The sequence below is a fragment of the Diorhabda sublineata genome, chromosome X (genome assembly GCF_026230105.1).
Source record: "Diorhabda sublineata isolate icDioSubl1.1 chromosome X, icDioSubl1.1, whole genome shotgun sequence".
In the NCBI taxonomy this organism is placed as follows: domain Eukaryota; kingdom Metazoa; phylum Arthropoda; class Insecta; order Coleoptera; family Chrysomelidae; genus Diorhabda; species Diorhabda sublineata.
Window position 1 is genome coordinate 36,711,403 of NC_079485.1, and position 24,955 is coordinate 36,736,357.

Sequence of the window (24,955 nt, forward strand, 5' to 3'; positions counted from 1 at the left end):
TGCCCTGAGGTTATTTTAGCTATTTACTAATTGTAATTATTAATCTCTCATCTTTTTTTCTAAAGCAATGGATTTGGAATTGAAATTCAAATCGACCTAAGAGGTAGATGATAATCGAGAGCTCTCTTCGTTCATTTCAGTTCATTCACGTATCATCCCTTCCACTTGGCGTCTTGTTTCTTGTTAATCAGGTACGCGGAAGCCATATTCGTTTGCTTCCAAAATCGTTGTGTATAGTATTAATGGTAAATTTGTTTTTTATAGAATTTTAATTGCTTGGAATTTATAAAACCACACTAAGACTTCTTCACACACAAAATGTCAGACAATGATAGTAAAAAACTGTCTGGCCTAAGAGTAATAGATTTAAAGATAGAATTGGAAAAAAGAGGTCTCGACAAAAATGGCACCAAGCAAGTTTTAGTGGAAAGGTTGTCAAAGGTGAGTTTAGTAAAATTAATTTTCTAAAATCCTTTTCCAAGAATAAATATTGTTATATCCTAACAACTAAATATTGTATTGAAAATTTTTAATTAAATTAATTTATTCTTATCACCAACGGGTTAAGCGTCAAACATGTGTGTTATGTATAGATTTGTTTTTCTTATTTAAAAATTTTCTTAACGATCATAGGTCTATAAGTTGAAAGTGACATGCTAGCCGCCAATTATTATTATATGAATCAATGGTGGTAGAAGAGCAGCATTTTGATGTTGACAAAGCTGCTTGGTTGTGTAACAAATAGAAAAGTTTATGATGAAAGGACTCCAAAAAAAAACAATATAAAAGTTATGAGTGTTTGAACTTGGAAATATCACCAACAAGTTGATATAATGCATAGTTATGCTGTCTGACTCTTGAGTCAAATACAAAGTACTTCTTAAATTCATTAGTAGATTAGGTTGTGTTTAGTAAGAATAATTGAAATAGCCACATCACTCGAGGGCGTAGTCCCTATTATCAGCTTAAGAAAATTTAATAGGACCACACATATATCACATGCATTTTCATAAAGACATATCCTAATATTGGAAGATCAACTTCTCAACCATTCATATCCATCCCACATTAAAGAAGTTATTGCACATTATTGTAATCATTATTCAATTTTTTTTTTAAATAACTCAAATAATTCTTATTTTTAGGCAATCTCTGATGAAGGTTTTGACCCCGAAACATATGTGTTTGATGATTCTGAGAAGAAAAAAGATTCAACTCGTAAGTATTATATATTAGTAAATAGGTAGAAAGGCTGACTAAATGACACATTTATAGTTCTTATTGTTGGCAATTTAAATGAAATATTTACAAAAAATTTGTATAGGTTTGTTGAAATCTACATGTCCTTGTCCAATTTTAATATGTAGTTGAACATTCTTTACTGGAATATTTAGTGTTCATTAAAAAAAAATATTTGATTATACACAACCATATAAATACTTTGAAAGAACTAAGTTAAAGCTTAATTGCATGTTTACTTATTGAATAAATAATAAAAGCAGTGAATATTTTATGATAGCCAATTGATTTTGGTAGATTTTTCAGCAGTTGGCTATTTAGCTAACGCGTAATTATCAGGGTTGAAATTTTTTTTATAAATATGTTAATTTTCTGGAGGAATATAGCTGTTCCTGCGAATCACTATTAACTATGGCAATAAGATAATTTTATCTTTCAAAACTTTGTCATAAAAAATAGAACTGCACAACACTGCCAGATGCTTGATATTTTCTTCAATTGCATTTCACATAACTATGAAATGTTTCAAAATTACATTGAGGTTTTTCTTCTATTATTATTACATTTTATGTTTCTAAGGGTAATGACATTTACTATATTTTTGTTTTAATCATGTGAAAAGTAAATTATGCTAGTATTTCATGTATGATTATAGAAATTAGAGTGCTTCTTTATTTAATGAATAATAAGGTAGACTCTTTGAATGGGCGAATTGAAAACCTTATTTTTCAAATATCTGCCAAACGATTTTGTTTGAGTTTATATTTTGGGTGATTATAAACATTACAATAATTGATTTCCTGTCACTGCCCACGCCTTCCCATATGAATGCAGGGTATTTTTTTAAGGTAAAATAAGGTTATTGAGATTACATTCCATGGAACATGAAATTAACCTCATGTCTTATATCACTGTAATGGCAGTCATGTGTTTGGTAGATATTTGAAAAAATAAGTTCTCAATTCACCCCTTCACAGAGTGTATCTGTTTTCCTATTCAGATTTTGAAAAAATGCACATAAAGTAAAAACCTTATTTTTACTTCTAAAATATGTAAAATGCATTTTTAAATTATCTAAAAATATGCATATCAAATTTCTCATAATACTACAACATGATAGTTATATTTTTTAAAATGCATATTGCTTCAAAATAATTGTGAATAGTTAAGTAAGAAGTAAAACCAAAATAAATAAATGAAATGAAATAATAATTAATTTTGATAATATTACTTGAGTCCAATAGAAGGTAAAAAATTGATTAATTACTTTTCTTTGTGCTTCTTTGTACAATTTATAATCAATTCAAAGCAACATTCATTTTTAGAAATGTTATAGAAGAATATTTGCAAATGATTTTGAAATATGGAGCTTAAAGCCATTTACTATTTTTTGATATCATCTATAATATTTATGATAATGGACTCTGTCACAAAATTTAATCATTATTTAGAAATAAATACTATATTCTAATTAAAACTAGGTGTGTCAACTGGAAATGATGAGAAATCAGATAAATGTGATGAGGTAGGGAGAAAATCCGAAGCAGTGAAGAGTAATGATGGTGATGCAGAAAATAAGAAAGATCTGGAACATGAACGACCTGAGTCACCAATTCGTCTTACTTTAGATGATGAAGAAGCTATAAATGAAGTAGAGGTAATTGAGATTTTTGTATTTTGTCATTAATGAAATTGTTTTATTTCTCAATTTTCAAAACTATGATTTGTGTGAAAATTACTTCCCAATACAGAAAACAACGGTTTTAATATATACAGGAGATTTTATATGTCAATTTTTTTGACCTTCAGCTATCTGAAGTATGTTTTGTGGTATTAACAGTGGATAAATCGAAAATTTAAGTGAGAATTATGATGGATTGACTTTATTAAATGCAGTAAACAACAGGCATCTGAATATTTGAGAGGTTTGAGAGAGCAAGTTTGTCTATTATTCATGGATTTAGCTTAAGTAGTGTGATCAAGTGGCCTACCAGATCACAATATTTATCTCCAATTTTTTTTGGGATAAATTAAAACAATGTTTAATGTTTATTCACATGGCTACTATAGAATTACAAATCTTTATGAATGTGCTAAAAATTAATTAACTTTGAGATTTACAGTTGAATAGGTGAGATATATGATAATAGATTTGAATATTAATTAGTCGAAAGAAGTGGATTATTTGAGTCCTAATTACAATAAGATTTGGTAACAATTGTTTTTCATCTTCTCATTTTTTTTAATTTGTCCTCAAGTTCATTTTGGTAATTTTTTTATTCAGTTTTTAGAATCTACCTCATTTCCAAATTATTCTGGTGGAAACAACTATTTTTTTCTATTTAAATTCTGTCACAAATCATTTTTTAATCATTTTATTTCAATAAATCCACCTTGACCCAACCTTCCTTTTATTTTGTTATTGATCTATTTCGTTTTTAATAACTAGGATATTCAATGAATGGATTGATAATCCAGTGAAACAGTTGAGTTTATTATAATTTTCCGTACTGTTGAATTGAGAGTTGCAATAGCTGGAATTAAGTCACTTAGAAATTTTACTTTGAAGTCCTACACTCCACAATATTCAAATTTCCTATTTTTGTATTTCATGAACATTTTCAATAATTTTTTGACACTTGTGATTCTAATGTAAGAATCCTATTCAATAAAAACATCTAGAATTTAATGTTTACATCCTCCATCTGTGGATAAGGTTTTTATACATTTAGGTTTTAAAACATATTACTCAAATGATTCAATTAATATGAAATGTTTTTTACAGAGTGAGACATCTGACAGGTCTAAGGAAACTATAGGAAAAGATGAAGGTAAGTTTTTTTTTCATTATATCCCTTTGTAGTATTGTGGGAGTTTGTCAAAAACTAATTGCATATATACATATACAACGAATCTAGAAGATAATGGAAGCAACATTAATGTGAAGAAACTATGTAAAAGAAACCTTGAAGAATGAAGAAGGTGAAGCTTTATTTTCTACAGAAAAGAAGAAAGGAATAGTGGATGATACAAATACAACACTTTTTTTATGGACATTATACATGGTTTCCAGAAACGTCCTTGAAGAGATATATTTGTATATGCAATTAGTTTTTTATACTTTGTGTTATAAAGAAATGTGCAAATGCATAAAAAATCGTGATTAAATAAAAAAGTGCAGTGATCTCGAGGATTTCTTAATCATTTAATTATTATTTTTCATGTACAAATGAATCCAATTGTCAAGTTGTACTACTGCTAGATATCGGATTGGATGAATAATTGAAAGTTTATTATTAAATATGACATCGAATTTCATTTCTTCCTGTAGATAAGAAGAATGATGACGATAGTTCGCAGCCTACTGAACAGGGAGAGAAGAATGCTGTAGCCAATGGAGAAACAAAAGATGGAGAAAAAAGCGGATCGGCAGAAAATAGGTTGGTTTTTCAACACTTCAAAAGATCTCATCAAATGCTGCCTACTAACTTACGAATAGATAAATTCGTAATGATTTAATCAGTTTTCTAAAGTAACAAAACATAGACATGATTTCCAAGTCCAGACGTCGCTCCTCCTCCAGTTTCCGCAACAGAAAATTTAGGACATGGAGAAAGAAAATTGATGCTGTGATGCAGTTGAATCTGCTTCGCTTTAGGAAGAAATGATGAAGATAAGTTATGGAAGATATAAGAATGAAGTAAAATGTATGAATCTGTTTTCTGTGATTATTTTGGAATAGTAAACTAAATCAGTAAGAAATAAATGTTATTTCAAAGATACATTTTAAAAGGCAGCATAATGATGAGTCTTTAATATATAACCAAAAATGATATAGAGCATAATTCAAGTCTCTTGGTAAGGCAACAAAGGTAAAACATAAGAAGTTCTTCATGGAAATCTCATGGAAGGTTGTTTTATAAATATTACATTTACTGATTTTTAAGTTGATCATAGTTAGAGTCATTTTTATTAGTTGGATGGATGCAAATATGATTAGAGTATTGTACACTGAAACTTCATGATTATTGGACGCCAAATTCATAATATCTTTTGAGTTAAATCTACAATTTTGAACATGAGTTGAATTTTTGTTTTGTTGATATATTTATAGAAAAGAGCTACTGACTTGAAAGAAGTATCTAAAATGTTTTTATTATATTGGAACAAAATACTTCACTTTCTGCACAAGTTGACTTAAGGAAAACTTTTGTAAAACTACCTGACGCTGTTAATTTATTTTTAATCCAAGACAGATACAGACAATTGTTATTTACTTATTCATTTTATACTTACTAAAATAAATTTGTGAATAAAATCTTAAATTTCATACATACAATTACATCTTTATTTGTGGCAGCCAACAGTTTGGATTTAGTGTTGGAAATTATTTGCTTTGTCAAGTTTCTACCTCTTGCTTTCTTGACCATTAAGAAATAACAGCTTAAGAGGATATTAATATTTCTTAGTTGTCAGTTCAGAAAAAAAAAACATTTTACTGGCTTTTATGCTTTATATAGACATTACCTGTTTAGATCATTTTTAAATGTGTATTGAAAATTCTTAAATTTCTAATTCTATCACAGATTGTTTTGTATGGATTGTTAAAATTAAACCTTTTTTGAACATTTATGATTTTATTGGATATTCTATGCATATCTGAAAATAAAACTTTTTTTTTACTTTTAATGTTTGAAAAGTATTTAATCATTATGAACTTTTTTTTGAAAGACAAAGTATCAAATTCAAGAGTATGATACAAGGAGAATAGGGCTACAAATTGTTAAAACACCAAAATACATAGAATGTGAAATTTTGAATTTGTATCTACATATAATTATGATTATTTTGGAATCGAATAGACTGTTTAGAAGTTAAATATGGTAAACTGTTAAACCGATAGGGCGCATAGGCTTAGAGCTAAGTTGATAAACCATAATTAGATTGTGGACTTCAACCAAAAAGGATTTATTCCATGATCAGTTAGTTCCCATGCTATTTTTGCTTTTAATCGAGAAATTATTTATTGTCAATAATTTTAATATACTACAATTATAAAATTGAGCGATATTTATATAATTAGAAAATGAAAAACCCAATTAGAGATGTAAATCATTTTGAGCTTCCCAATTCTCGCCATATATTTCATACTGATATGATTTTTTTGGTGATACTTGACGGTATATTATAATTTACTCCTCTGTTTTAAAGCTATAATTTGAAATATCTTTGATTTTGAAAGGTTAAGTGATTTTTTTTTCAAAACTATATCATAATCAACTCTTGACTTCAAGTAAACTATAAAAATTTGAATATGAAGCAAACCATTTTTTCATGAATAAATGCTATCAATTATTCCATTTCGATTTATTTATGTTTATCTCCTGGTATATTTTCTTTGTTTCCATAATTATTTATCATTTTTTCCATCCACTTTCACATAAGTCTCTATTGCATAATTTTATTTAGTATAACTTTTAAACAACAATACCAGTTTCTTATACAGAATTTTGCGTCAGTGGATTTGAAGTTTTCTCTCTTAAAATATGGTATAATGTGTTTATGGTCTATCAAATACGAACATTAAAAGAAGAAACTTAAGATTCGCTGAAAATTTTGTGGCAATTGAATGTTAGAAATGACTATATTGGTGACAAGACAAGACAAATAATTATTATTTAATTATATAATTCACATTTTACCAAAATTTTGAGGTTTTGAGTACAAAGTGTACAACTATGCTGAATAAATTTGACTGAAAGCTTAGTAAAAATATTCTTAGTCAATATGTTACATAACCAATATACCAATATATAGAACATCCTGCAATGTCAATGCTACAAATTAAAAGAAGAAAGGGAAATACTTTTTTATTCCATCAATTTATCAGTTAGCACATTTAACTGTATTTTTTGGGAGAACAGGGTACGATATTGTCTCTAATTATCTCGAGTATTCTTTTGGTTCAGTTAATAATATTTTAATTTTACGTTTCTAGCAAAACGTCGGAAAAGTTGCAGAAGAAAGTAGGTATTAAATCTAATCCAAATGTTGTTTGGATAAGTAACGTAGCTCAAAATACTAGAGCTAGTGAATTAAAAGCTGCTTTATCAACCTGTGGAAAAGTGACTGGGGCAAAAGTTGTCGTGAATGCAAGGTTTCCTGGCTCATGTTGTTTTGGTTATGTGACTATGAGCTCTGTAGAAGATGTCGAGAATGTTATAGCCAAGCTCAATAATACTGAATTAAAAGGACAGATAATCAAAATTGAAAAGGTATATCGAACAATATAATATGTATATATATATATATATATACAATTTTTCATATTTTCAGTTTGATCTGGTTCGAGCGGAACAAATGAAGCAAATGAAGGCAGAGCAAACGAGAGAATCAAGATCCCGAAAAAGATCCAGGTCCAAATCTAAAGCAGATGGCAAAGAGAAAAAAGAAGAAAAGAAAAAAGATAACGAAAACAAAGAAGGTACTGGGGAAGGCAAACCAGAAGGAAAAGAAAAGGGTAGAAGTCGAAATACATCTTCTACAAGACCAGATAGTGATAGAATGGTTAGTTTTCCCTCAATTCTTATGAACGTTCAAATTATTCTAGATTTTTTTTTTTTTCCATTTTGTTGGGTTACGCTACTAGAACAAATTTACTTTCCAGAGATCCAAAGATAGAAGAAAGTCATCTAAAGAAAAAGATAGGCGTCCAGCCCATTCTGGTTCTAAAGGTCGCCATGAACGTGATGTACTAACTTTTGACAAAATTCGTGTAAGTTGATTAAATTTTTTTATGAACTTGCAACTAAACAGCAGGTTTGTTTGTCTTTTTCTTGACAAAAGTGGGAAATTCAGATTTAAGTGTTGATAATGAATAATGTTAAGGGATCTATTGAATTGAATAATAAAATACGCTTTCTATGAATTTGGAAATGCTTTTTATTTTTAAGCAGGAAATAATATGTCACTATAATAGTATTAAGTTTTATAAATCATATCGAAAATATTTGTAGGAAGAACGTGAAAGACAAAGACTCCGTGAGAAGGAAAGACAGTTACGAGAAGAACTCCGGCGCCGTCAAGAAGAAGCTTCACGTCAAAGAGAAATTGAAAGACGTCAACACATGGAAGCTCGTAGATTGGAAAGGGAGAAGGAAAAACTAAGAATGGAACGAGAAAAGATTGAACGTGAAAAGGTAGAATTGGTGAGAATGGAACGTGAAAGACAACGATTAGAAAGAGAAAAACTTGCTATTGAAAAACTTGAGCTTGAAAGAACTTTAATCAGATTAGATGAAGAAAGAAGAGCTGTCAAGAGACCAGCTCCATACCGCAGGGATGACTTTGAAGACAGAAAAAGATCTGCTTCTGACAGACATTATAATGAAGCCCCTCCTCCACCAAGGTTTGTGTATTTTTTGACATTTGGATTATTAAAAGTGTACAAAATGATAAAAACACTTGATTATTTCTAACAAGATGGTGTAATATGTGGTCATATCTATACCCAGTATTTGTGATACTAAAAATATTCTAACAATTTTATTGTACTCTTTAGTCGGAGGATTTTCGTATTCTTTATATAGTATTCCTGTGAAGATATTATGGTTTAACAAAGTAAACTGTATTATTTTGTTGAATTATATAATACTGATTTTATTATGTAGTCAATTGGCAGATTGAAATTGTAAGTACATAGATTTTGTGATTTTGTCCCAAGATTATTTTCAGAAAGATTTGAGTTAGTGTGGGACTTAAGGACATTTTCATAAGATGTATGAATTTAGCAACATTTTAATCAACATATGGATATAGGTCCTTGAAAACTAAGACCATACTTTGAATTTCAAGAATGTTACAATATTATATGTGTTATTATTGTACTACCCCTGTACCACTTCATATGGAAATTCACTTCCCATGCCCTTTCATTTCTTGCAATCTAATTGATTTTTTGTAAATTTTGATTAACTGGAAATATTTCAGATTGTTGATTTTTTCCCCACTTATTATTGAAATAAATTTTCAACAACTTAAGTTAAAAGTGCAAAAACCATTTTTCTATGTTTTAGATTCCTTATTTTATAATTAAATATATTTATAAAATGAAATTCCTTCATGGTTACAACTAATGCTAGTTGGCCAATATCATTTGACCCGTTTTTTTTTGTTTTCTATAAAAAAACTTTCATGTCCACCTCTTCAGGTCGTTTTCTGCTTCTATTAAGGAACAGTTGTCAAACCCGTTGAAGACTCCTTTGGCAGAGCAACTGTAGGGGTATATGGATTGATTGTAATCGAAGCAATGCTTTTTTGTTTGGGAAAGTTCACTTGTATTAAAAAGTTGCCATTTAGTGAACTTTACCAATATTGTAATACTTTTAAAATCACACTGTAATATCTTACTCTACGATGTATCAATATTTAAACAATATTGGTTTTTAAAAAGTATAAAACAGAGAGACTCCAGTCCAAAGAAATTTGTCAACTCTCCTAAAGGTCGCCCACCATATGACACAAAACGTGATATATCTTATCCCGAAAAACGAGGAAGAGATTATGACATGAGCCGTGCCGCTCCAATCGGTAGACCAAACAGTGGGCCAAGTCAAGGTGGCAGACCTTATGATGGTAGAGATGCTAGGTCGGATATAAGAGGAAGAGAACTGCCATCTAGACCTAAAGATGTCCGGTACGATGACCGTGAAAGAGGAGGTCGGGACCGAAGTCCACATTTCAGACAAGAAAGAAGGCCTATGGGAGACGGTAAACTGGATATACAAATGCCCTCAAGAGGTAAAATATTAACTGCTAAAATACACGTTCATTAGTAAGATGTTGCTTTTATTTTAGACGCTGGCCCAAGAAGTTTTGACAATAGAAGTGGTGGAGCTGCCGGTCCATGGCAAAATCAAATTCCAAAACCATTTGGAACTACTAATTCACCAAAATTTTTTGAAAAAGAACCATGGAGACCCAATCCCGGTCAAGACCGGTAAGTCGAATTACATTTGATCAGTTTACCGTCGGAACGTTTTTACCACATAGGAAAAATGTATATGAAGATAATTAATTTGAAATTAAATACAGAGCATATTTATGAACTGAAGACTTTTTCTTTATAAATAGATTTAGATCTATTAGTGAAAACCAAGATTTTCATACATCACAATTACCAAAAAGATGGTGCTATTTTCAATGGAATATAAATAAAGTATCCGGAACATTCTTGTGAATTAATACTACTTTGTAAACAATGGTACCGGCGGCCAAAGCGAGCAACTTTTTCCTTCTTTATTTTTATATGTTATGAATGTGATTCACATATAAATAAATTTGAACTTGGGTATTTATGAAGTTCTCAAACCATTTGAAATCTTGTTATTTGAGTTTCATCTTTTTTTTTGTCATTCATACTCTTAATATATAATTATATATATGACTGAGATTGTTTCTATGAAAATTCCAAAAAATTGTTATTCAATAATATGTTTGTTGATACAAATATTTTGCATGTGCTAGTATGTTACATTTCATTGAGTACATGTATTTAGCTTACTTGTGTAATAAAATAACAGTTTTTATACTGTTGTCTGTATTAATAATTTTTGCAGAATCAGACAGGAACGAATTTAAATATTTGAATAAACTATAACTCCATTTTTGAACAATATGATCAAAAATCGTTGAAAAATCTTAATTGTGACATGCATATAGGAAGTTAGAAACAAGGAAAACTACCTACCTAGCAAGCGTATGAGTAGAACATATACTGTATTCACAGAGTAGTATATATACTAGATTCGCAAAGTAATGCTTTCAAATTTGTTGATAAAAGCAATTTTATTCTCTCATACATTTGTTTTTTGTTAAAAGTGGAGATAAATTTACCCAGGATGATGGGAGTTTTAAGAATCTATAAATATATTATTGTTTATTGGTAAAGAATACATATAATAATAAATATTTAGTTTTAAGTATGTATTTGCATTTCTATATTTTTAATGAACGAATTTTTTTCCTATTAGATAAAGATGTTGTACCCAATCCTTCTGATTCACTTTCTTGCATTTTATTTCATTTCAAAAATGGTGAGAACAAAAAAAAATGTTTCATCTTATAAATCACAATTTTGTGGATGTACCAAATGCGACATTAACAAACATATTGTTTGTACAAACAACAATCAACCAAAACAAATGTAATAATAAATTGCATCTTAATTCAGATTAATGAATTAAGCTACTCAATTGGGAATGAACAATTGCATCCTGAGGTATTTAAATCCGTAATGTTTTTACGGCAGTTATCTGGTTGTGAACGTACTTTCTACTGGTCATATACACAATATGATCTGCAGGCTGCAGATCTATCGATCAAGTGGACGAAGAAGATTAATCTAGAATTTTTTGAGTACTATTTCAATGTAATAACTATCATATAGTAACAGTCATTATTCTCCAAAATATAATATTTTAAAAATTGTCTCGTCCACGGGTGAATCCAAATTCTGGTCCCTAAACAAAATAAAGACACTCCTTAATATATTCCAATTCTTTCTTTCATTGCACTATTTTTGTTTGTAGTTATGGTGGTTATTTGTTAAAAGGAGAATTAACCTTTGGCTATAATATTGTAGCACATTGTTAGTTTATCCAATTTAGGCCAACCAAATATTTTCTACTAACTTGTACTATTGAGTTCCCTGAGAACTTGTGTCCTCATGATCAGTTGTCTCCGAGATTGCCAGAACTCACCTTACATTTCCAATTTCTCTATCAAATACACTTCCTTTTTAAATGTCGAGCGATTGCTTTTTTGGAAAAACTTGCCATATTTTGGCTAATAATTTGACCCCTTAAAAATTAATATGATGAAAATAATTTAAATATATTGATAAATACAGCATAATGTGTTTTTTAGTTAGCATGTTATAACGAAGTTTTAGATCATTAATTATAATGCATTTTTTATTTTAATGTTGCTATTGTAACTGTGTGTTTTAAGTTCTCAAGAAATTGAAGATGGCAAAAATACTGGGTATACGTATTTCTATTTGATAAGCCATCTTGACATAGAATGTTTTAAATCATATTTGTACAATTTAACTATTGCTGTAAATACTAAAATAATTGCTTTCGCACTTGAAAATTTCGAAAAATGTGTCATATTCATCTTTAATCCAGATTTTTCTAATTCACAAATATATATGTAGAAGATTCCTGGAGAATTCGAATACAGTAGTTTTTAATTTATTTTTGGAATGAAATAAAATCAATATATACTTGATATATATAAATATATATGTATTTTGATTGACACTCATGACACAGGCGCAGTAATTTCATTAATCGTCCGTTTCCTCCTGTAACCAGTCTCAAATGGAAAAATCCGAATTTAATGTAGTGTGGAATTTCATGTGCTAAGGAAAATGGGCCTAGATGTTTATGTAAGTTCATTTAAATCATGTGTTGTATTGCAGTAAAAGTGAAACCCAATTAATTTATTGAATAGAAAATAGCAATATTCTTATAAAATGTGTCTGAAAAGTATTAGAACTGGGAATCCAGTCATAAAATTATCAGATGCATAAGTTATGTTACGGTAATTTGGTGTTGAAATAACATACTTTCCAAGTCTTAAATTACCATTTACAGGCACTTTCATGTAGAAACATTCGTTTTAACATATATTGATGCATACAAAAATATCTACATATTAGATTTGAAATTAGGCAAAATCATTTTTAGCAAAACAGATCATTAAGTTTAAAACAAAATCACATTTTAGGTAAATTAGAAAGAATTCTGACTTAATGGAAATTCCTAAAACCGTTGGTTACATTCATACTGATCACGGTTTACTACACCAATCCTAATGATTATATTGTTTGACGTTCGTTTTGATAACCTATATAGATTATAGGTTATTGGAGCAGAAATCAGGCAGTGTAATTGTGTGTTTGTGTGCGGTGGTAGTGAATGATGTTCAGTATCATCTATAAGATTATAAAAATACTTATTGGATGATTTAATATAGCCCCAATCTTTTCATGCATATTTTGTTTGTATTTTTCTTTATTTGTATAACTTAATTTTAATAACCACTACAGAAAAGTCAAAATTTTTTACATTGAATAAAAAACCTGAATTCTTTTCTTTATAAGCTATAAAAAGCACACTTCACTTCTTGTATATTTGATACACTATGCTATTGTCCATTTCCTAGAAAGTATTCATATTCAATTTATTGTATAATTAATAGTACATATATTAACGTACATCCTAAAAAAATTACTAATTACAAATGAATTGTTTGGTAGTGGATAAGTAGACGGGCTATAAAGTTTGAATTTGGTTTATTATTTTATCAGTGTCATAAACGCAAAAATGAAATATTGACTTTTTTGTTTACTATAGTAGTATTTTTAATTACAAAAAAAATGAAGATAAGTAGATCAAATTAGACGTTAAATGAAATTACTGTGTCTGAATACAAAAAAGTCGGTTTCTCATTCGCCTTGTACTTAAAAACTTTCCCAAAATAATTATTAATGAACCATGTTTTGGATGTTGTTTCTTATTGGTTGGAACATATTTCTCACACAGGATCTAGACTATTCAAGTATATAAACATGAATGGCTAAAAAAATTGAACATCTGCTGTTAAAAATATATTTTACTTTTTTTTCTTTCTATTAAGGTGGCAACAACCTGGAAGACCTTTTTCTGGTAACTCTAACTTAGGACCGGCTTGTCCACCTCCACCCGGCTTGAACAATTATCCTGAACCAAGATTCAATTCCAACATGAGAAAATACTAATTGTGTGAAAGAATTTTCTTGTGATTTGTATTTTATAGTTCAACATACTTTTAAATTACTTAGACTTATATAATTATATAATAAGGCACTAAATATACACAATTTACAAATGTCTTACACTGTCAATGTAATAAAAAATAGTATATGATGAAGTTTTTAAAAAGTACCCATTCCAGTGGACAGAATATGCTCGTTGAAGCGGCCAAAGAACGTGATTGCAATAGATTGTGAGTTTAAATGTAAAAATTAAAAATGAAATCGAACAATATATGAATATACCAGTTATTGATGTTGAAGAAGATCCACTGGTAAGATCCTAACGCAAATGTATTTCCTTTTCTTTCCCAGTGAGCAAAAAAGTTTCTCTGTATTCAAGCTTCCAGTGTTCCATCTGAGCGAGTATTTAGCAAAGGAGGCCAAATAGTAACTGACCTAAGATCGTCACTAACTGGAGATCATATTGACCAGCTTGTTTTTTAACTATGAATAAGATGTTTGTTAACATTCCTAAAAATTTATAATAAACATTTTTCAAGATAATAATTTTTTGTTTTGCTTTTAGTTGCAAGCCTAAATCTAAGACTAAATAGTTTATTTTGAAAAAGCCCATTAAGAGCTAGTGACAAATTATCACTTTTAATTAATAATATACAAAAGAGGTTGTTGTGTAAGGTGGAGGTGAGAATTTGGTTTTATAAATTACAATGTTTCTTGCCTATTTTCATTCTCAAAAATGCATAATGGTTTTGGTACAGTTTAATTGAATTTAGAGGAGAGATTTTAAGTGACTTATTACAAAGTAAAATAGTTATTGTATGCTTAGGCCGCGAACTACCTTTTTAACGTACCGAAAGAACAGTTATCGTCGAGACCACATGCGGCCGAGTCAAGATAATCTTGACGTCGTTAAAAAGTTTCGCGGCTATGGCATACACACTATTTTTCGTACAATCGTTAAAATAATCAAATAATATAATAATCAATTTAACGATTAAAAAATTTATTTTCTGAATAATTATTTCAACATAATTCAATATCAGAATCTTACTTTCAAATATCTTCTGTAGGTTCATTATTTGGTTTGTTATTATTGGGAGTCAAACCATAATGTCATCTGTATGTTCCTAGTAGTATACTCGCTCTTTATCTTGTTTTTTGTAAGAATCAAACCACAATCGTTTTTTTAAGCTTTATTTCCGATTTTCGAATAATTTTCTATTAATCGAAAATAATCGATTATTTTATATAATGGATAATCGATTATATTTTTTGATAATTGCCCAGCCCTAATAATAATCACCTTTATTTGAAATACATTAAATAAACCGTAGTATATATGTATTTTATATAATTTGATGTTTATATACAGATGCTCACAATATTCTCTAAATGCATCTTCTTTACCTTCACATCCAGAAAGTATATATATTCAATTATCTTGATAAGATTTTACCCAATAAATAAATTTGACGGATAAGTCAATGTCCACATAAGCATGGATTGATTTTTGGGGTTATATTATAAACTTTTATGAGATTATACAAAACCATGCCATTTAACAAACTATGCAATGGAAACAATGACGATTAATAAAGAAAAAGAGAAGGATCTAATAGTAATGAAAGAACTAATAGGTTATAGTATTCGAGAGAAGATTAATAAAAAAGAAAAGGATAAATGAGAAGAAGACCAAATAGAAAAATAATGAGCATAAGCAGCGCAGTAAGATATCAAGATATTGGAATTTAAGCAAGCAAAAGAAATTATTAATTATCCAACGAGGGTACCAGTTATTTAATTCTCACCTACCGTGAGATTTGGGCTTTTCACAAATACATCATAACAATTAATTGTTAAATGTTAAAAAAATCACAATATCTCATGAACTAATAATTTTAGCTGTAGGAAATGCTTGATAAAGAAAAAAGTATGTTGGTAGTACTTTTCGATACTCACATAAATACAGGTTGATTTGTTTAAAAAAAAATCGAGAAAATAATGTATTAGTATTTTGATTCACCCTATATCATATTCTATGAATGTTAACGAAATAAATAATTTTCCAGAAATTTACTACTATTCGAATGCTTCTGCCGGAACAGATCTTCATTCTTGAATTTATCTTACATTGTACAGCGTATTGAACTTGATACGCTTTTTATGGAAACAGCCACTTTTGGGTGCAGTCTGGGTTGTTGAAATTTTTGACTCAACATATAATAAAGCTATATCGTTCGTTTTTCAATCATTGTTTATGTATATTACAACAAAAGGAATTTCGGAATTGGGATATTACTAGTTATGGGATCTTCCAACCTGCCGAATTAAAAAATTCTACAAGACTGGATCGCATAATAATAATATTAATAGTTTTTTTGGTGGTACTGATGGTATGTGCAAATGCTGATTGTATATTTGTACCATTAATGTCGGCGAAGCAGGGAGAATAAGTGACAGGTTAGTTTTCCTCATTTCCATTCTTGAAACAAGGAAAAACTTTTCATATTTTGCAGAAGAGGTATTCCCTCTTTAAAAATTCGGTTGTGATCATATTCACAAAAGTTTCTTGATTATTAAAAAATTAATATTCAAATACGGATAATTAAGATGGCATGAAGCGGATATGTATTCGGAATGCTAACTTACAAATTTGAAATATCATGTCAAGTAATATCGGTTTATAAAAGTAACAGAAGATAGGTGTAAAACATCAAACCAGACGTAGAAATTTGTTAACCTATGATCTATTAATCCGTCTGCATACGAATTACGTGATTATTCGAAATCTTCATTTTTCAAAAACTGAAAAAATGTTGGCCAGCTTATTATAACTTGTAATAAAGAATCGTAAATAATAAAGATTAGATAATTTCAATTCACTTTTAACTGCACTCCACGCCTTATTATCATGTTCCATACATTTAATATTAGATACTTGTTACTCACACATGTTGAAAAACTAAGACAATAAAAAAAGGAATTCTAGAATCAACCGTTTACAATATAAACAAATTTAACTTGCTTTAAATGCTACGATATGAGCAATACAATAATTTAATACAATTTTCCCATTGCTAGATATAAAATTGCGCAAGCGATAACGTACGATTTCCCATATAAATGAATCTGATAGACGTATTGATAATATTGCTAGTTACGTATTGCTCTAGTCTACGAGCCGCCTAAAGATTAACTTAAGAGGTGCGAAAGGGAAAAAACAAAGGTTTGGGACAAACCTGTCAGACTGCGCGACGAAAATACTGCAGCTAAGTAGAAAAAAAGACTGATAGAGCTAGCTCATTACAGATATACAGATTGGGTCACTGATCCGTACCGCCTGGTTCTAACGAAGGTTTATAACACACAGAAAAAAAACATGAGACTAGAAAAACTTCCCCGTTCTTAATTATAGTAATACAGTAACAGGTTTAAAAGTGTAAAAAACGCGCTCATGCCGATAGTTATTCCATATTAAGCTCTTGGACCGTCCTGTGCCACGAATTCACGGCAAAGTTGCAACCGTGGAAACAGGTAAGTTGAGGTGAGGTGAATGCAAGTGCAAGTCTAATATAAATATATATATATATATATATATATATATATATATATATATATATATATATATATATACAGGACTTAAATTAAAATTTTGTAAAAATACCATAGAGGTTAGTCATTTTGATATTAATTGATAAGAGCAACATTGCAAGATTTATATTTGTAGAAAATTTGAAAGTGGAGCAGTTGTAAAAGAATAGTTTTTACTGCATTATTGTTTCTATTTAAACTGAATACTACCACTTTGATCTTTGAACATTTTAATGATTTACTTACAAACTTAAGACATTATAATTTATGTAAACAGTGGAGAATGGAACGTTAAACTCCTGAGCTACGTAAATGTGGTCATGCACACATACTTTACCTCCAACAATGCCTTTCTTAAATCATTGTCACTGTATTTCATACCTTGGCTTTATCTTTCAGTTTCTAACTATGACACCTGCAAAATAAAAACTAGTAATTTTAATAGTTATTGGGGCAAATGTGACGTGTTACATTTACCAACTAAAAATATTCACCCTAACAACAAATTTATTATAAAGTATCTGAAAATCATATTTATCTGCTAATATTTTGATTATGATGATACCATAAATATCTGGCACCGAATAAAATGAATAAAAAAGTATTTATTTCACAGCAGTTCGCGATTAAATGGAGAGGAAACCTGTTTTAAAAAGGAAAAGTAATGTACTTTTTATATGAAATATGTCAGAACCGAAATATAAAGTATAAGAAACTTATTCACTTTAGAATATAACTGTATTTTTTATATATTTAAATATATTTTTAAATACCATGAAATTTACTTAAATAATCCAGTCAAAATAGACAAAAATAAATCATAACTGAGCCAAAATTCGCATAGAGCTGAAAATTGACAGAAACGTTAAATATATCATTATAAATGAAATGTCAAAAGTCCCCTTCGATCCTACTTTTATTCAAGGTCAAAAGTACAAAATTAAGGTTTTTTTCATTTTTCTCGAAAACAGTAAGTATTATCGCGAAAGTGGGTGAGACAAAAGTTGTAGATCATACAATTTTCTACAAAAATGGTCCAGTCACTTTTTCTCTTACGACTCACCATTCGTGAAATATCGCGGTTTTAATCATTAGAAAATTCATATTTTACATAATATGCATTAAAACGCAGCCTATACGTCACCGGACGTTAAATATAAATGAAAATAAGAAACTATTGGTTTGTGTTACTTACACAATAAAACTTATAAATATTAAATGAAGATTTTAAAATATAATTGAAACAGCAATAGAACAATGGCAAAGTTCAAATACAACTGTCGTTGTTGGGGAAGATGTTGATTTGTTGATATTACTGACTGCACGGACTCCAAATACAACAGATGAAGATATTTATGATATTAATGAAGAGACTATTGATGCATCCCTTTTCTTAGAACAGCGAACAGAAATTGTGCAAGAAGAAGAGAATAAAGACGAAGAAATAATTGTCAAAGTAGAATTAGACAATCATGTTATATAATGACATGTAGAAAAAAAGAACTTTAAACATTAGCAATATTACTATTCTTTCAATTAATAGGATACGATCTGATCAAACTTTCTTTATTACAATAGATCGTGGAGTATACCTACTGGGGAAACCACGTTAAAAAACATGCGCCAAGTACATTACCCCATATGTGGTGCGGAAATATGTGCATATTATGTAAAATATGAATTTTCTAATGATTAAAACCGCGATATCTCACGAATGCTGAGTCGTAAGAGAAAAAGTGACTGGACCATTTTTGTAGAGAATTTTTTCACGATAATACTGTTTTCGAGAAAAATGGGAAAAACCTTAATTTTGTACTTTTGACCTTCAATAAAATTTTTTGCAGAAGTAGTATTGAAAGGGACTTTTGACATTTCATTTATAATGATGTATTTAATGTCTCTGTCAATTTTCAGCTCTATGCGATTTTTGGCTAAGTTATGACTTATTTTGACTGGACTAATGTACGACAACTTTCGCACTGAACACATATGATTTATAAACTATCGCCAATAATATTCAGGTTAAGACACATCTATATTTTACAGTGTTGCCGAGAACAAGAATTTGTAATCACCAGCTACGGTCTCCCCTATTGTTATCAGTGGCAAGCGTTTTCTTTGACTTATGATTGAAATTCTTTCTACAAACTAAACCTCATAAATGAATATAAAATTAAGAAAGCAGCTATTCAAAATTAATACATATTCATATTGTACCAATGTATAAACATATAATGTACATTTCGACAAATGTCAGTCTATCATAGAAATTGGATTCTGGTGCTCAGTAATGGAACTATTGTACTCAGACCCAGGCAGTTGAATGGTATATGGAGTGAGAGCATTTTACGTAGAGCCCATCGTTTTGAGATGTTATGCCGCGTACCATTAGTCAATAATCAACCCGATCAACAGCTTTAGATGATTTCTTTCGAGTTGAATGAGACTGGCTCCCGGTACCTTGGATGGCCTTCTAAAGAGTGTTTTGGTGTATAACATGTCCATTGTTTAGATCAACGTGTTTAGAAAGCTGCCTCCAACTTTTCTGCATATTAGACTTGTGATTAAACCATCGGGTGCGGAAATTGGGAGACCGATAGCATATTCGTGACAGCATTTTTCGCTAATTCGTTTTTATCAAAATTAATTTGTTGCATTTATAACCAGATTAATTGTTTAATATGTACTTTCCTCCTGTCATATTTCTGAAATAAATTACACTCAACATTTCATGCATTAAGAGCATGTTAAGAGCAAAAGAATTTGTCCAACTCAACCCACATACTTTTAGTTGACGACTACAAATTTCATCATCAATGTTTGATGTTTTGAGTGATTGGGTGAAAATTTCCAAATGAAAAACCGCATACCTGGTAAACACACCCAATGACCCATCAAATCTATAAAAAGAAGAAGCGTTACCATATTTACATATAGAAGGTAATTAGATGTACTTATTTTATATATCAACAACATTTTACCACAATTCCATTTGATTCTCGATGCTGTGAATTTTTTAACTCGGTTCCATTGTTCGAAATTATTTGTTTAGGTATACCGTGATGTGTAAAATTTAATTAGGCTATTTGCTACTTCTGTTCCTACTAAATTTTACTTGATACATTTGACCATATTTGTTCTAGCTTCATGGTATTTTTGTTAGTTCTTTAACTTCATTTGTTAATATTTTATCAAGGCAATTTAAGAATTTCTGAAGTAATTTTAAAAAACGTCATTGAATTTTTCTTTAATATGAACTTGAAATAAAGAAAAATATTTTGTTTTAGGTACTACGTGTTCTTTCACACACTCAATGACATTTTGCTTCAAATTATTCTTAAATTGTATGACCTATTACTGGATTTCCTTGATTTTTGTGAACAAAAATTCCACCATTATCTCTTTTATTATTATCATCTGTTCCAGATATTGAAGATTTGTCACCAACAGAGAATTTTAGAGTACTTTATTAAATTTATCCATGTAGTAGTATGACAAACATTTAGAACACTGGAGTTGTTGTAATTATTTTAGTTAATATTCATTTGAACTGGGTGTGTTGTTGTGGTATGGTAAGTCGATGAACTACCATGTGGAGAAATCATATTTCGATTAATACTCTCTCTTTCGTATGAAGTGTCGGCAATATATATGTGTTTTCATTGCTATTGTCTACTCGACAAAGCTGGTATTTTTTACCTCTAATGAAAGGGAACACCATCTGTATTTGTTTCTACTGTTTTTAAATTACTTCGAGTAATTTTAATAATTTAAAACATAAATCTTGTTATGACCTTTTCGAGTTACGTTAGTTCCTTTAATAATAATATCTAAATTATTTTATGAAATTGTTAAATTACTTATCAATTATGTAATTAATTAAACATATGTATAATCAGATATGGATTCAGTACATGGGGATAAACAATGACTATTAGTAGTTAAAACAAAACAGGTTTGGGGGAACAATATTGTCATCATATTTTCAAAGTTTCAATATAGATATTTTTCTTTGGAATCCATATGTTTAGCCCCAACTTTCGAAATAACACATTTGATTTTGTTTGTTTACATCGAACGTCTCAACGTACATGTTCACTTTTGCGTGTGCTCATTAAAAATTACAAAATATCGTTTATCTGAGAAATAATAAATTGCCGACATTCAGGAATTGAAAAAATCCCTCATACAACTTGTAAATAGTCTTCAAAGTCACTAATATTCTTTGTTACTTTTTTTAATCAAAAGTGTTAATACCTTGTTGTTTGGAACACGATGGTACTTAGTAGACTGAAAATATTAGAACGATGGAAAAATAAGACATATATTATCCATCGTCATTCCGTAAGACACACTTCTCACACTCATACTAGTCTTCATTTAGTTCAACACTCGATATTTAAATTCAAACGAATTATCAACGTGACTGGTATCATTCCAATGACAATAGTCCAATGATTTCTATTCAATACTTGAATGTTTCGGTTAGAGCGATTTTGATTGATTTCTATAAAGAATTAGGAAATTAGCTCATTAATCCTTCCATTTATAATTTTCCAAAATTGAATTATATCATTTAAAGTTAGTTACTTCATTCAATATTATATGTTTTTATTCTAAAATTTGTCATTGCATGTCATAGTAATCAAAAGTTCAGGTTGATAAAATTTATTTGAAAAAACTGATAATCAAGCAAAAAATTTATTCAGTTAATACACATGTGCTGCAAGGTATACGTACCAAAGTGAAACGATTTTTCACTTCCCCTTCTAAAATTCAAGATTAAAATCCACCCTGTTGAATTGTAGAAAGGGTCAACGTTCGAGAGAATATACTTTAAATGACCGAATGAGATCCTTAGTATGTAAATTCATTATAAAAAGTATTACTCGAACTCCCTTTGCCCTAAGCTTGTTTACCTGTGCGGTGTATGACTAGGAATGATCAGTTTTTTGTATCGTTTGGAATATATTGTCTCTCGATTTAACGTAAGGGGTTAAAAAGTAGAAAAAAACACCGAAAAAAGATAACTACGATTCAGATTGGATGAGAACCTACTCACACAGGAATTCTCGCTGGACTTTTTTGCTTTTGGTTATTTTTTACTTTTAGACTCAACAATTTTAATAACAAAGAACTAGATAAATACAATTCAGTATAAATTTGATACATCTTTTTCTCATTAGGATCTATGAATATATATTTATTTGATAAATGTCAAACATAAAATGAAAAACCTAATTAATCAGAAGTTACATTTCAATTTCGGCCTTCACTAAAACCCTAGACTTATATAACCCTTCTTTAAAAATCCAGCATAAACTGCATTAACTTATACAAGGTGGTCCATTAGTATGTGGAAGTGCAATAACTTACTTAAGATAAAATAAACAAAAAAAAATTTTAAATAAAAGTTGTTATACAGGTTTCTAAAATATTTTGAGGTTCAGTCTAAGCGTGAGAAAATTTTTAATAGGACACCCTGTATATTTGTTTACCATCGAATTTAGCGTAAAATTCTGCGTCTAGCCCTGTCTTTTCTTTTCCCATAAATTGTGACGTCGCCAATTTGGAGCGAAAAATAGGCAGATTTGACGAAAATTGGTGCACTATAAATGCTAAAGGTTATTAGTGAGCAGTAACTGAACTTGTTTGGTAAGTACGAAGGTAAATAATGGCTGAAATGTCTGAATAGAGTAGAAGTTTCGTTTGGGGTTCGGGATGCTTTTTAGATAAGCATTAATTCAGGAGATTTCAATTAGCAAAAACTTTATTTTTATAAATAGAGCACCCAGTATATTATTTTACCATCTTATAAAACTATTTTATCTCTTCAAATTATGTCTGGTAATGTACACTCTAAAATTGACAGTTTTTAAGAAAATTGCATTTTTAGTTTATGATTTAAAAATATTCACCTTTTTAACAAGTAAACACTGAATGTGATGTTTAAAATACATTGGTAAATTTGTTTCAACGATTTACCAGAACTGGTAGTGTAGCTTACGAAAAAAGCGAGAGGTTGAAGAATGCAATGTCACAGGACAACGAGATGACCTTAATGTTAAAAGTTATGGAAGATCCTGATATCTCGAGTCGGGAAATATTAAAACAAACTAACATAAGTCGTACTGTCGTCCCAAAAATTCTATCTAAGAACAAAATGCATCCTTACCGTATAAAGCGAATGCAGGAACTATTGGATGAAGATTTTGAAAAACGATTAATCTACTTTGAGTGGGCTCAAGAACAAATTCAGCAACACAGAGATTTTTTTAATTTTGTATTATTTGCCGATGAAGCAACATTTCATAAAAATGGGTTTGTTAATAGACACAATTTCCATTATGCAACCAATAATTGGGAATCATGTCATAGGCCCATATTTCTTTGACGGAAATGTTAATGGGCAAGATTATTTAAATTTGACAGGCGGCGAATGTGGTACCTACATAACGGTGCACCAGTTCACTATACCCAACTGATCAATACACATTTAAATAATGAATTTCCCGGACGATGGATAGGTAGACGGAGGACACCATAAGCATTGTAGTGATGGAGAATAAGTCTGCGATTGGTATCTTTGATTTTTCGAAACTTATGCCAAACAATGCTAGTGTACCAATCAGAATGGATCGTTCTAAGTTGCTCTAATTGAAAGGTAGCGACATGTCCAGTTATTCCTAAAAAACTGGTGACCATTTGCTTCGAAGTGCTTCGAGCGCGAGCAACTTTTGCTGGATTTTACTCTTCTCGCCAAATGTTCCTGCAATATTGAATGCAATATCAGTTTACGATGTTTTCTGGCACAACAGCCGATTTTGGATGACCTTTACGAAATTCATACTGTAGCGAAGTGCGCCACGATTGAATTCGGAAAACCAGCTAAAGACGGTGGCTTGAGATGGTGCTTCATCACCCAAAGTCGAAGCGAGTTGATCAGCTCACTGCTGTTGGTTCAATCCACGTCAAAAGTCATATATAATCATCACACGAAAATGTTCGCGATTTAATTCCATTTTTTGACCAAGATATATGTTTCAAGTATGTTTTATGATGGCAATGTCATATTTGACATATTCACATTACTGTTGCCGTATCTCAAAACTTAAGTAGCAACCCTCGTATAATCCACACTTATCTTCCCAAATATGTACTGTCAAGTAACAGGAGTTGATCATTAACAAAGCCCGCTTGACGAGATTATAGAAATTTTTTGTCGCCGAGAAGATAAAACTCTACTATATAATAAAGAGTAGTTAGATCAATTATTTTTTTTATTCGGAATGATATTTTGTG

General features: G+C 29.8%; 1 protein-coding gene across 3 annotated transcripts; it reads left to right on the forward strand.

The window, feature by feature from the left end:
- Positions 1–112: 112 nt before the first annotated feature.
- LOC130450745 (SAFB-like transcription modulator) lies at positions 113–14,213 on the forward strand. Of its 3 annotated transcripts, none has more exons than XM_056789352.1 (13): positions 113–191; positions 265–441; positions 1,146–1,218; positions 2,721–2,896; positions 4,025–4,070; positions 4,571–4,679; positions 7,238–7,514; positions 7,576–7,806; positions 7,907–8,014; positions 8,256–8,647; positions 9,692–10,038; positions 10,096–10,237; positions 13,945–14,213. In XM_056789352.1, the coding sequence occupies exons 2-13, from the start codon at positions 319–321 to the stop codon at positions 14,063–14,065; spliced, it is 2,145 nt and encodes a 714-aa protein (XP_056645330.1). In that variant the 5' UTR covers positions 113–191; positions 265–318; the 3' UTR covers positions 14,066–14,213. The 3 variants fall into 3 exon arrangements, with proteins under 3 accessions (XP_056645330.1, XP_056645328.1, XP_056645331.1); XM_056789353.1 differs by lacking the exon at positions 113–191 and adding an exon at positions 12,576–12,691 and having other exon boundaries at positions 202–441; XM_056789350.1 differs by having other exon boundaries at positions 164–441.
- The last annotated feature ends 10,742 nt before the right edge of the window (positions 14,214–24,955 follow it).